Source organism: Lutjanus erythropterus, chromosome 2, assembly GCF_056507025.1.
Source record: "Lutjanus erythropterus isolate fLutEry1 chromosome 2, fLutEry1.hap2, whole genome shotgun sequence".
NCBI classification, from domain to species: Eukaryota; Metazoa; Chordata; class Actinopteri; order Lutjaniformes; family Lutjanidae; genus Lutjanus; species Lutjanus erythropterus.
Window position 1 is genome coordinate 36,406,451 of NC_139318.1, and position 11,135 is coordinate 36,417,585.

Consider the following 11,135-nt stretch of genomic DNA (forward strand, 5'->3'; position numbering starts at 1 on the left):
TAGCCCCCTCACACAAGGAGAAAACATGGTCGATCTGGACAACAAGAAGCGAATCCTTTTTGATGCAACAACACTTCAAATTAAAAATAAAATCATAACAAGATGTTAAGAGAAAGGCTGACATTTGCAAACATGAAGACAGGGTACAGAAACTGCAGTTCTCCTTTCACTATCTATGTTGGAAATGTATGAATAACGCCTGTGAATATTCTCATTCATCCAGGTCATAGTTATCTTAAGGGATTAAATCGATCGCAATTGGATTGGTAAAATTGTCTTTCTAAGACAATTTTACCAATCCAATTGTATGAATAACCTTACGTTCTGCAGGGAATTTAACATTAAGTTAATCATATAATAGAGAAAGCAGCATTTTATAGCCAGATACATTGCTATGATAATTACATAAAATAATAGACACAAAACAATTTTAATTTATTTATTTTATTCCATTCATTGTAAACAATATGACATCACCATAGCAACATAGCTTCACGTGAGTTTTGTTTTGCCGTCCTTACGTTGCGTTGGATTACTGTCTCTGTCTGCCATCCTGCCCTCTGCCTGAATAGTAAATTATCCTGACAAGAAGTATTATTTCACCTGCTAAAACATTTCTAACCCGCTCTTTAAAGGGATAGTTCTGATTATTTTAAGCAGGGGTTGTGTGAGGTACTTATCTATGAACGAGATGAAGAGATAAGTACACACCACAATGTTTTCCATCATTAATATCAAGACTATTACGAAAATTCAATTCCACAGTGTGGCATCAACTTTAAAGGGATGGTTTGTGTTTTCTGAAGTGTTCAGATTCGCTGAAGAAGGTTGGTTTGGAGTGAGTGATATTTGGATCAGATTTTATTGGAAAATTTTGTCTGAGAAGTGAAGTGAAAATATTCTAAAGCATACCGATATAGATTTTTCTTTTTTAGGTGTTTTTATTTTATTTTGATACTGTGTGTAATGCACAGAGAAGTGTGCTTCTGTTGGAGACAGTGTACTTCCCTGTGCTTTAAAAAATAGAGTGGTTTGTTTTAGAAAGGGGAAACAAGGCTGTAAAAATGACAACTTATCAATTAAGAAAAATCTAGTAGAATGTACATCTGAAAGTGAAAGTAAAATTTAAAATACACGCAGTAGATGGAAAACACTCAGGGGTTTGTGTTGAGGTGAGATAAGAGTGTATGAAAAACAGCAGGTTGGTCAGATACACAAACGTACCATGCTGAGAGTAAAATCTGTGATCTCTCAAATTAAATCACGGAGGCTGCATGTGCTGACAGTTAAGACGAGCTTACATACCATTCTGAGTATGTTCCATGACAGAGTTGCTTTCATTATGCTAGCACAGGTCATTTGTTTGCAGTTTATTCTCCTAAAAAGGGAATCTAAAGGAGGATAGCACTATCTCTGCGTCACTCATGTTGTAAATGCTTATGGAATGTGACGAATATATTTCACAGCAAATATCTTGACACCGGATGGTTTTCACCCAAAATATTTGGTACGGGTTAAACACACATCTTGAACGATCTTGAATGTTGGAGGGCTGACAAATGTTTGTGGTCTCAGGTGGTGATTCACTCCAGGTGCATCATTTTGTCTCGGTTTGCTTCTAATTAATTTCAGCTCGAGTCAGAGTTGGCTGTCAGAGCAAACCTCGCCTGCACCTGCTGCAATCTAATCATAGAATTAAAAAGGAAAATTCACCAAAAATTCACAAATCTGTATTCTTACAGTGATACTGATGAGTGCATGTAGCGTTCTACTACTAACTTATCCACAGTAATTTTTTTTATAAGGGGATTCCTTTCTTTTCTTTCAGGACAAATATTATACTTGTTTTTTTTTACCCACTCATCTTTTTTAAGATTAATTTTTTCAGCATTTTTTTGCCTTTATAGACTTTTTTACAGTTTGTATACACTGAGGAAGTTGCGCACACAGTTTAACAACAGAAGTGTGGCAACTTGTCAATGGGCGCTGCAAACACAAGCAGTTTAGATCGCGTCCTCAGTCCAGTCAACACATTTAATAGTTTGCAAACACAGATGCCTCTGATTGCTCTCAATCAGCCACAATCCTGTTGGGATTCTGTGTAACTTAAGTCGACCGGTGGAATATCGATTTTGATGTATCGAGTACACAACATTTTGGTGATTTTGATGCTGGTAAGATGTTTAATTCAACATTTGCAGCTTCATAACTCGTCTGGATGACATGGGGAGACCACTACTTCTGTTATCGAAATGCGTGCACCGCTTTTTGATGATGCTGGCAGTAAAAGGGTCTATAAGATAGCAGACAGGAGAGAGAGAAGTTTATGACATGCAACAAAGGTTATCAGCTGGAATCAGGTCGGTGGCGTTGCAGCCATGTGGCACGAACCGTAACCATTTGGCCACAGAGGTACAGACTGCATCATTTTAAGGGGAAAATTCATCACTTTTTTATGGAGATGTCCAGTTAGTGCTGATAGTAAATATAGTAAATTGAAGAAATGAATTCCTGAGTGCATGTTAACATCGACCAGGAAAGTTCTACTCAAGAACCCGTTCTTGAATCCAGTTTGGAGTTCTAGTCTCTGTCTGTGGGCAGCCAGGCGTGTGCTAAAAGATTATTTTTGTTACCTAATGCTATATTCTGACTAACAAAGTAATAGGCTTGTTCTGCGCCTCACCAGGAAAGTAGGCAAGACCAGGCGGCCGCAGCAGGAGGTGGTGACAGAAAGTGGCAGTGAGGTTGGACAGTTTCCAGCAGCCTTCAGAGAATATACAGGAAGTGACAGAAATATTTCATCCTGTTAGATCCACCTGTAGTTTGCAGCCCGTGTTTGGAGAGTTACAGCTGAAGAAATGAAGCATGCTTTCTTGATCGCTGATGAAGTTGAAGCAGAAGAGATGCCCCTACTTTTCCATGATCCTTTTCATAGCAGGTTGTTTTGATAAGTGCTATAAAAATAATCTCTTATTATCAACCACAAAATATATGCTTGTTAACAGATTACACCTTCATTGAACAACAATATAGCTAAAAAAAAAAGTGTGAAATATTACAGCTGCATTGAAAAGTGGGATTTTCTGCAACGTGGTGTATGCATATATGTATGTAAAACTAAAGATCCGATTGGAGGCAGTCAGCTCATTGATCAGGCGACAGCCAGATGTTTGCAGTCACTGGAGAGCAACTGCGGTCGCCTTGATCTTGTCATGTTATTGTTGACCACATGTGCTTGATGTCAGTGGAAGTCGGGATTAATTATACACAAATGTAACCGGCATGCATTGTGATCTGTCCTGTCCTGATAAATTCAGTGAAAAACAAAATCACCATTAACTGGTTCTTTGGTCTCTGGGCTTTATTTAGCACTGTCTTTAAAACACAACCTCGAGGCAACTAAAGAGTCAGTCATTTCAAATAAACGACATGTGGCTGCTGTTGCCATTCAATCAGTGTCGGTTCAGACAGGATGTCACAGAGGGGAACCTCTAGACTGCATATCATGAGAAGGAAGATAGATGTAGCCAGTTGTAAATAGAATTTCCCTTTTTTAGTAAAACTGCAACCAAGAAAAAATCAAGACACTCACTGATCCCCTCTTAAGAAAAAAAAAAAAAAGTTTGGTTCTTCTGTTACTGTTGATTATTCTTCATCATCATGGTAGTAATCAGGCTCCACCTGCTGGCAGAAAATAGAAGTTTAACCTTTTCACAAAAGGGCTTGATGACAAGAGAACAGTATGTACCAGTGGAATCATATGTAACCACATGTACACAGCATGTGCACTGGTGCAGCACCATAAATAACTTTGCAGTGAGAGGCACTCCATGTGTACTTGTTCTTAAGTTTCAAGCTATAAATACAGTCACGTTCATTTTCTCTTTCACATTGCAAAAGCAACTGTCATTTCCTGCTCTCATACTCTCTTTTCAGATATAAATGGATGGAATCTGTCAATTTAATTTGAAGTACTTGTTTGTTAAACATGCCAGTCATAGTAAATTTGTTGGAATTACTTTGCTTCAACACTTCACTCTCAGTACCCTGCTGCTGCGATGGACATGTACAGCCATTTTCCGGTCTGACCAAGGAGCCCTGTCTTTGTATGATTTAACTTTTCTTCCAGTCCGTCCCAATTTTTACACTGTGTATATTTTTCATAGTTAACTAACAAAAGTAATCATATATAAATACTAGCTGTCAGGACTTAAATTTAGAAAAATTCAAGTAATTTCTAAAGAGACCATAATATGAACAGATGTAAAACCTTAGAAAAAAAAGGCATTAGATTTCATACCCAAGTTCCAGAAAATTCTTTTTCAGGGATGGACAGCTCACCTGACACAATCTATATGTCAGACAACCACACAATATATTAATAATAATAATTATAAAACAAATGATTAGCAGCTAATAGTCAAAGAAAGTGTGCTGCTTGTAAAAATGGTTCCCATTCATTTAAATAAGACTTAAAAATCACAGTCTTGTGTACTAAAGGAACGAGTGGTGAACTGCATCGATTTACAGTTGATCAATCTACTGGAAAAGTTGTATTACAGCTACTCGTCCCCCTCATTTTCATCCATGAAGTCGTCAGCTGACTCTCCTTCTTCAGTCTCCCAGCTTTCCTCCTCTTCTTCGAATACCTCCTCCTCTTCCAAAGACTCGTCCAAAACGTCATCAGTCTCCTCTGTGTCCTCCTCTTCTGCTTCCTCCTGCTCCTCCTCATTCTCTTTTGTAATGTCCTCGTCTTCTTCATCTTCTAAAATTTCTTCTTCTTCTTCTGTAGTTTCTTCCTCATCTTCTAAAATTTCTTCTTCTTCTTCTTCTGTAGTTTCTTCTTCATCTTCTAAAATTTCTTCTTCGTCTTCTGTAGTTTCTTCTTCCTCTTCTGTTGTTTCGTCTTCCTCTTCTTCTGTAATTTCCTCTTCCTCCTCTGTAATGTCCTCTTCATCTTGCTCCTCTGTAAAATCCTCCTCCTCCTCTTCCTCTTCTTGTTCCAGTGGATGCATTACCTCCTCCTCCTTTGCCTCCTGCCCTGCATCATCTTCAGCATCCTCCTGCTCAACCTCTTCCTCATCATCTTCTAGCTTCTCCTGCACCTCACTGGTTTTCTGTGCTGTAGTGGAGATGATCTCTTCCTCGTTTGACTTAAGTTTCTTTGACCAAGAAGGAGCGTTCGCCAACTGAGACAGACAGATATGTTATTTGTTACTTATCTTAATGGAATTAAGCAGGGGCAGCTTGTAAAAGAATGTACACTTTTGCACAATACTTCAGATAATCAGGCATGTGAAAGAATAGTCGTGTAAGAGTAGCATGACTATACCTGAGTGTAAAATGTCCGCAGCTGAGCCATGACGCTGCTGTGGAGGGTCTGTGAAGTGAAAAACTGCTCATCCAGAGTCATCTGCACTGAATTCAGCATCTCTTCTAATGCCTGGGCACGCAGGGTCTGCTTAGTCTCCACAAGCTCCCTGAAAAACAAGTACATGACAGAAAATAAAGGGATAGATTGAATTTTTTAATGTGGTGTTATATGAGGTGTGTATCCATTTAATAGCTACGGTAGCTCACATTGGCAGTTTGGAGAAGCAGTAGTGTAAAAAAGTTAGGCAATGTACTGCTGTGGACAGGGGTTGGCAAAAAAAACCCTACAAAACTAATTTTACCCAAAGGTCCACCCAAAACAAAAATTATGTCAGTTTAAGTGTACATCATATTTAGAATATTTTTACTGCTTTATGTTCCTGCAGTTATATAAGTCAAATATTGCTTTTTCCAAAGGCACCAGACTCCTTTGGCAAAACAATAATTTTACCTAGCAGAACAAGGGAGTTCCTGATCCAGCTTTGCCTTGATTGGTCAGTTTGTTTGTGTTATTCTGTGACTTCAGTGTTTTAACAATAACACAAACAAACTCACAGATCAAGGCAGTGGTAGACAAGCAGCACCTGTGTTCTGTGTGGTGATTACAGTTTTTGCTAATGGAGGCTTTGCAGAGAGCGTTATTTGATTATATGTCCTGTCCACAGCAGTACATTGCTTAGCTAGACCAGTACTCCCACTGATTCTCCAAACTGTGTGCTGATTGCCATCAATTGTAGGAAACACACTTGGAATAAAAAGAACTATTACTTTCACACTTCTAATAACAATAAAAAATTGTTCAGACTTGTAGATAAATTCTAAGATCAAACTTGAGCTCACTTTATTGCGCTTATCTCCTGGTTGTTTGTATCAAGTGCAGCACTGTGAAGCTCCATTGACTCTTTCAGCTCATCCAGCTCTGAGGCTTGTCCCTCTAACTGTGCATTAAGAGACTCCACCAATGCGGCCTGCTTGTCAGCTCTGGAGGACGCACTGGTCACAGCATCGGTCAGTCCAGCTACGTTTTGAGCCAGCGCCAAGCTGGAGCTCAGACCAGCGGCTACGCTGCGCCTCATGGCCTCAAACTGCTCACTCTGGTTCTTGAACATGGCCTGCAGGGTTGTGACGGACACGGAGACTTGCTTCATCTCAGCCAATCGGATGTCCATCTCATCATGGAGGGCCAAAAGCTGCGAGTAGACCTCGGAGTTCTTCAACTTCTCTGATGTTGCCAGGGCAACCTTAGCCTTCTCCTCAGCCTGTTTCTGGGCCTCCTCCAGGGCAAAGATCCTCTCCTCCACGCTAAACCCCGCATCACTCTAGAGAGCGAGAGAAATGATTTAGCAGTGTGGTTCAACTCAGTTCAAACATTTGAAATCTGTTCTTGTCAACAATTTATGTCAGACTGAGCTGTCATAGTCCTGTAGCAAGTACAGCTGTTGTATTATGACAACACATAGATATAAGATGATATACATTTGTCATCTGTCAGCAAAATTAGAATATCATTGATACCCTGGTGGCTATCCTTTTAATATCTCTGGCTGCATTAGACCATTGCAGGCAATATTACAAACCACTGAGTGGGAATTCTCATGTGAAGAAGTACCTTGATTTGTCAGGTATTTGATTAAAAAAATTAGATCTGTCTTTGTCATTTCAACCATATACACCTAGCACAGAGTGAAATGAAACAGTTTTCCTCCAGGACCATGGTGCTACACAGACACACAACAGGCTACACAGAAAAGTCTTCACAGATCCACACAATACCACATATACACATACATAAAGCTACACTGGACTACATAAAGTGCAAATGTGCAACCATGTAAAATTGTTTGGTTTGTCCCATTGGGCTCCCTGGGTGTGGGTCCCACACAACCTACTGATGTCGACAGACAGCGCAAGACTGTGAAAAACTACTAGGATGGTGCAATAAATAAAAAATAAATAAATAAATAAAAAATACTGTGGCAGTACAAATTTAAAAGACTGTTAAAAATACATGATATAAAAATTAAATGAAACTGTTTAAATTGTTAAAACTGCTTTGAAACTGCTGTGTGTACCATGACAGAAAGCAACTAGTAGCAAAAATAATGATGAAATAATGAAAGATAACTAAAGAAAAATATCTAGCGTTTATCCTTTATTCATTTCATTTTTTCTCACTAACTTTTTGGACTCTGTAATGTAACTGAAACGTGACAATGAGCCTGTTCACAGTGCTCACACGTGTTAAAAATAACAACAGGTGTTACTATACGTGTCAAGCCAGCCACTTCAAAATAATGTATCAGCCGTGGATTTTCAAAATAAACGTAGTGACGAACAGTTTCATTCATATTATCCTGTTTATGGCACAAGCTACCGGCGACTCAAGGATCATTTGTTATACACATTGCTATTTATGTATTTTTTCGTTCGTATTTATTCATTCGTTCAAAAACGAGAGCAGGAATTATTTTCATTTGAAGGCCAATCACCAATTTCCGGTAAATCACGTTCTCTCGCGACGTGTCTGAAAGGTAAGCCCAGACCAGTGAAAAATCTCGCGAGAGTGATTAACCCAAATCACAATCTACACCTAACCCTAGCCAAGAGTTGTTGTATCTAAACCTACCCAAATCTTAACCGCACTGTTGTCACATTATAAAATCTAATTAGTTTGTACAACGTGCACAATGAAGAGATATGGCATACAAATCTCGCGAGAATTTCACAAATCAAGGGTTCCCTTCTTTAGCTAGCTAAATGCAGCCGTTTATTAATAGCGACACATGCTGTGATAGATAACTCTCTTCAACGTCGAAACTACGTTGAAAAAAACAACACTTGTCGATTTAATTTCACTTTGTTATGTGATAATACTAAACAAAGTAAGAAACTGTAGCAATTTTGACCATTCCAGCAGAAAACACGAGTGAGAAAGTTACCTGTTAGCTAACTTAACTAGTTACCTGAGGGTCTGTCGTCAACACCACCTGCTGCAGGTTTGAGATTCTCTTCTGCATTGTTGTAAACGACTCTGACATTTCGTCGATGCTGTACTGCTGTTGTACACAAAACCACCCCATTATGGAGGCCCCAACTGTGAAGATAATGATGAACAACAGAGCTGGAGAAAAAGCAGAGGAGTTTATCCTTCTCTTGGACTGTGGCACAGAGGAGTCCAGCAAAATGGAGGTGTCCTCTTGTTGAGGCTTCTTTGACTTGCGTTTGGCCATGACAGCAGCAGCAGGAGAGGGACTGGACAGAGACTTGAAGCGGTATGTGTGTCCTCCGTGAGATGGATAAAGCACAGTGTGGCCTCTCTGCTTTTGCTATCACATTTTCTATTCTGCTGGTTAGACTCTTTGACCTAGTCAGTCATTGGACCCCCATAATACTCAAAGCAACTGCTGGGGTGGGGTGGGTGGGGGTGTGTGTGGGGCAGCATATTATGTAACTGCAGTTGTGGAAGAAGTGTTCAGACCCACAGTCTAAAAATATCCCATTCATAACTCTAGCTAAATAAAAGCGTGTTAATATTAGCAGCAAAATGTCATTTAAAACAACTCAATAAACAACCCCCTTTAGAGAGTTCAAATGTGTAAACAGCATTATATTGTTGAAGCTAATCCCCAAGTGCCCAAGTTTAACTACAGTATGTCCAGTTTTTTTTTAAATTTGTGTTAATGTATAAGCTTTCATAAAGAGCATATATGCAATATATATCTCCTAATGCAGTGCTGTTGAAGTAAAACAAAAGGTTTCTCAAAATTAGAGAGAGTACCTCAAAACTGTACCTATGTAAAGCACTTGAGTTAGGGATGCACAATAATATCAGGATGTCATTGGTATCAGCCACTAAATGCTTGAAAATATAACTGGTATCAGCTTGAAATGAACATTTCTGCTGATATGACCTGCCTATAAGATGATGCTTAAATTCTGTTCATGTGATGCAAGCATGTCTGCATGTGAAAGTTTGCGAGGTGTCTGAAATGTAGCAAAGTCTTTATTTACAAGGATTGCTCTTGGGCTGTCAACCAAAGAACAACAGCTTAAACTAATTGATGGTTGATGGGGAAAGAAATCTGCATGTTATCTCTAAATAAACTAAATCAGCCACAGAGCACACAGTGTGCTGTGCACATGCTTTCATGCAGTTTGACCATTTATTTTCCACATATAGCAATATTCTTACCTTCAGGACATATCTAATAAATTGGCAGCAACAAGAATCAGAGCACAGCTAGCCAGCTTTCATACAACACCATGGCTAAGGCAGCTTCCACTGCAGCATAAACTTTCAAAAAAAGCAACATGAAAAAAAAAAAAAACAGTTTCCAGCATCTGACCTATGACTGTTATTTAGTTGGCTTCAAATAAGGCTTAACATTAACACATTTTTTCTCACTCAGCTCTTATATGCTGGGGGCAGATATAACACTTTGTGCTGTTTCTTTGACATGGTGTCAAAGAACACCATGTCATGTAATAACCTCCCAGTTATGGTGCCATTCTCATGCCAAACAAGATGCACTTCATAGTTGTAGCTGTAACTCAATCATTAACTTACTCACGCTTGAGCAGGCTGCAGATTCACCTCAAGAGGTTGTTATTTAGTCATTTTCAAATTAGTTTTGCACACAACATTTCTTAGTGTGTCACGGCTGACATTGGTTGGGGGAACAGTGTGAAACCATTGAGAAAAGAAGACATGAACCACTGTTCCCAGTCCCAAACCTTCATGACTTTTCATCGGGGTAAAATGTAGATGACGGTATTTTGGGAAAAAACAGAAAACAAAAGCATGAAAGCTGAGCTGCCGGTGATAGAAGTCATTATAGCATATACCATGTATGACATTGTTGAGCCTACAGTACTGTGTCTAATATGTAATTAGCCAAGTTGCTGAGTTTAAATGCTTATGGCTCATAGAATAATAAATTGATAGGAAATAAACGCCCGTCCTCCACAGAGTCTTGCTGGACAACTTGATGACGCTTGTCGCCACAGTAGATGCTGACACATCAGTTGACTGAACAGAGATGATGGGCAGGTGTTGGTGGCAGACTGGCAATTGAATAAAATCATTAAGCTAACAGAATGCTTTTGTAGTTAGGAGAAGCTCAACTTTATCATACAGAGTAAACCCAAAATACTCTCAAAGAGGGGCAGAGGATTTTTTATTTTTTACTACTCCTGTTCTGTAGTCCAGAAACAACAGTAATAAAAGTAACTCGATAAAGCTACTAGTGCAACATGTACTATTTGAAAGACAATCATTAAACGTTCATTTAAAGCAAAAGTCATTCCCTTTTTGAAAGCTGTCTGATCTCTACATGAAAATGTATCAATTTAATCCAGTAGAAATTTACAAACCCAAGAAAAGTGAGAGGAATATATCCTAATTGTCTTCACCTTCAAAATAAGAAAGTAATCAATAATTTCACAGGTTTTCCTCTAATGGTGTGGTTAGACTAAACGTGAACATAATTTTTGCTCTGTTACTCATGCGAGTTTAGCTGTGCAACCCATGAATATTTGCCCTTCTCTTCCAGAAAAGACAAGAAGAGGAATGGCTTACCGCCATATAGATACCAACAATGTTTCCTTACACCATTTCTTTCTGTTATTAACCATGACCTAAATAACCATTATAGAGAGGTGAAGTCCCTTCCCTTCTGACGTGCCCCCGAGACCTTATTTAGGAAAAAATAATGGTAGCGGTCATGAATTACACATATGACGTTTGTCAATTTAAAAGATGA

At 38.9% G+C, this 11,135-nt stretch overlaps 1 protein-coding gene across 1 annotated transcript; it reads right to left on the reverse strand.

Moving 5' to 3' along the window:
- Window positions 1-3,343: 3,343 nt before the first annotated feature.
- On the reverse strand, window positions 3,344-8,762 carry LOC146332056 (uncharacterized). Its single transcript, XM_084738574.1, has 4 exons — window positions 8,337-8,762; window positions 6,214-6,692; window positions 5,333-5,480; window positions 3,344-5,189 (listed from the first exon to the last, which is right to left on the reverse strand). Exons 1-4 carry the CDS (start codon window positions 8,601-8,603, stop codon window positions 4,563-4,565), a joined length of 1,521 nt encoding a protein of 506 aa, XP_084594700.1. The 5' UTR covers window positions 8,604-8,762; the 3' UTR covers window positions 3,344-4,562.
- Between the last annotated feature and the right edge of the window lie 2,373 nt (window positions 8,763-11,135).

Bases quoted from the DNA above. Each gene is read 5' to 3' on its own strand.
- LOC146332056 (XM_084738574.1), bottom strand. From the start codon at position 8,603: ATGGCCAAACGCAAGTCAAAGAAGCCTCAACAAGAGGACACCTCCATT. The intron at 5,481-6,213 runs GTGAGCTCAAGT...CTTGTTTTTCAG, and splicing joins CAGGAGATAAGCGCAATAAA to GGAGCTTGTGGAGACTAAGC. The intron at 5,190-5,332 runs GTATAGTCATGC...TGTCTGTCTCAG, and splicing joins TGCGGACATTTTACACTCAG to TTGGCGAACGCTCCTTCTTG.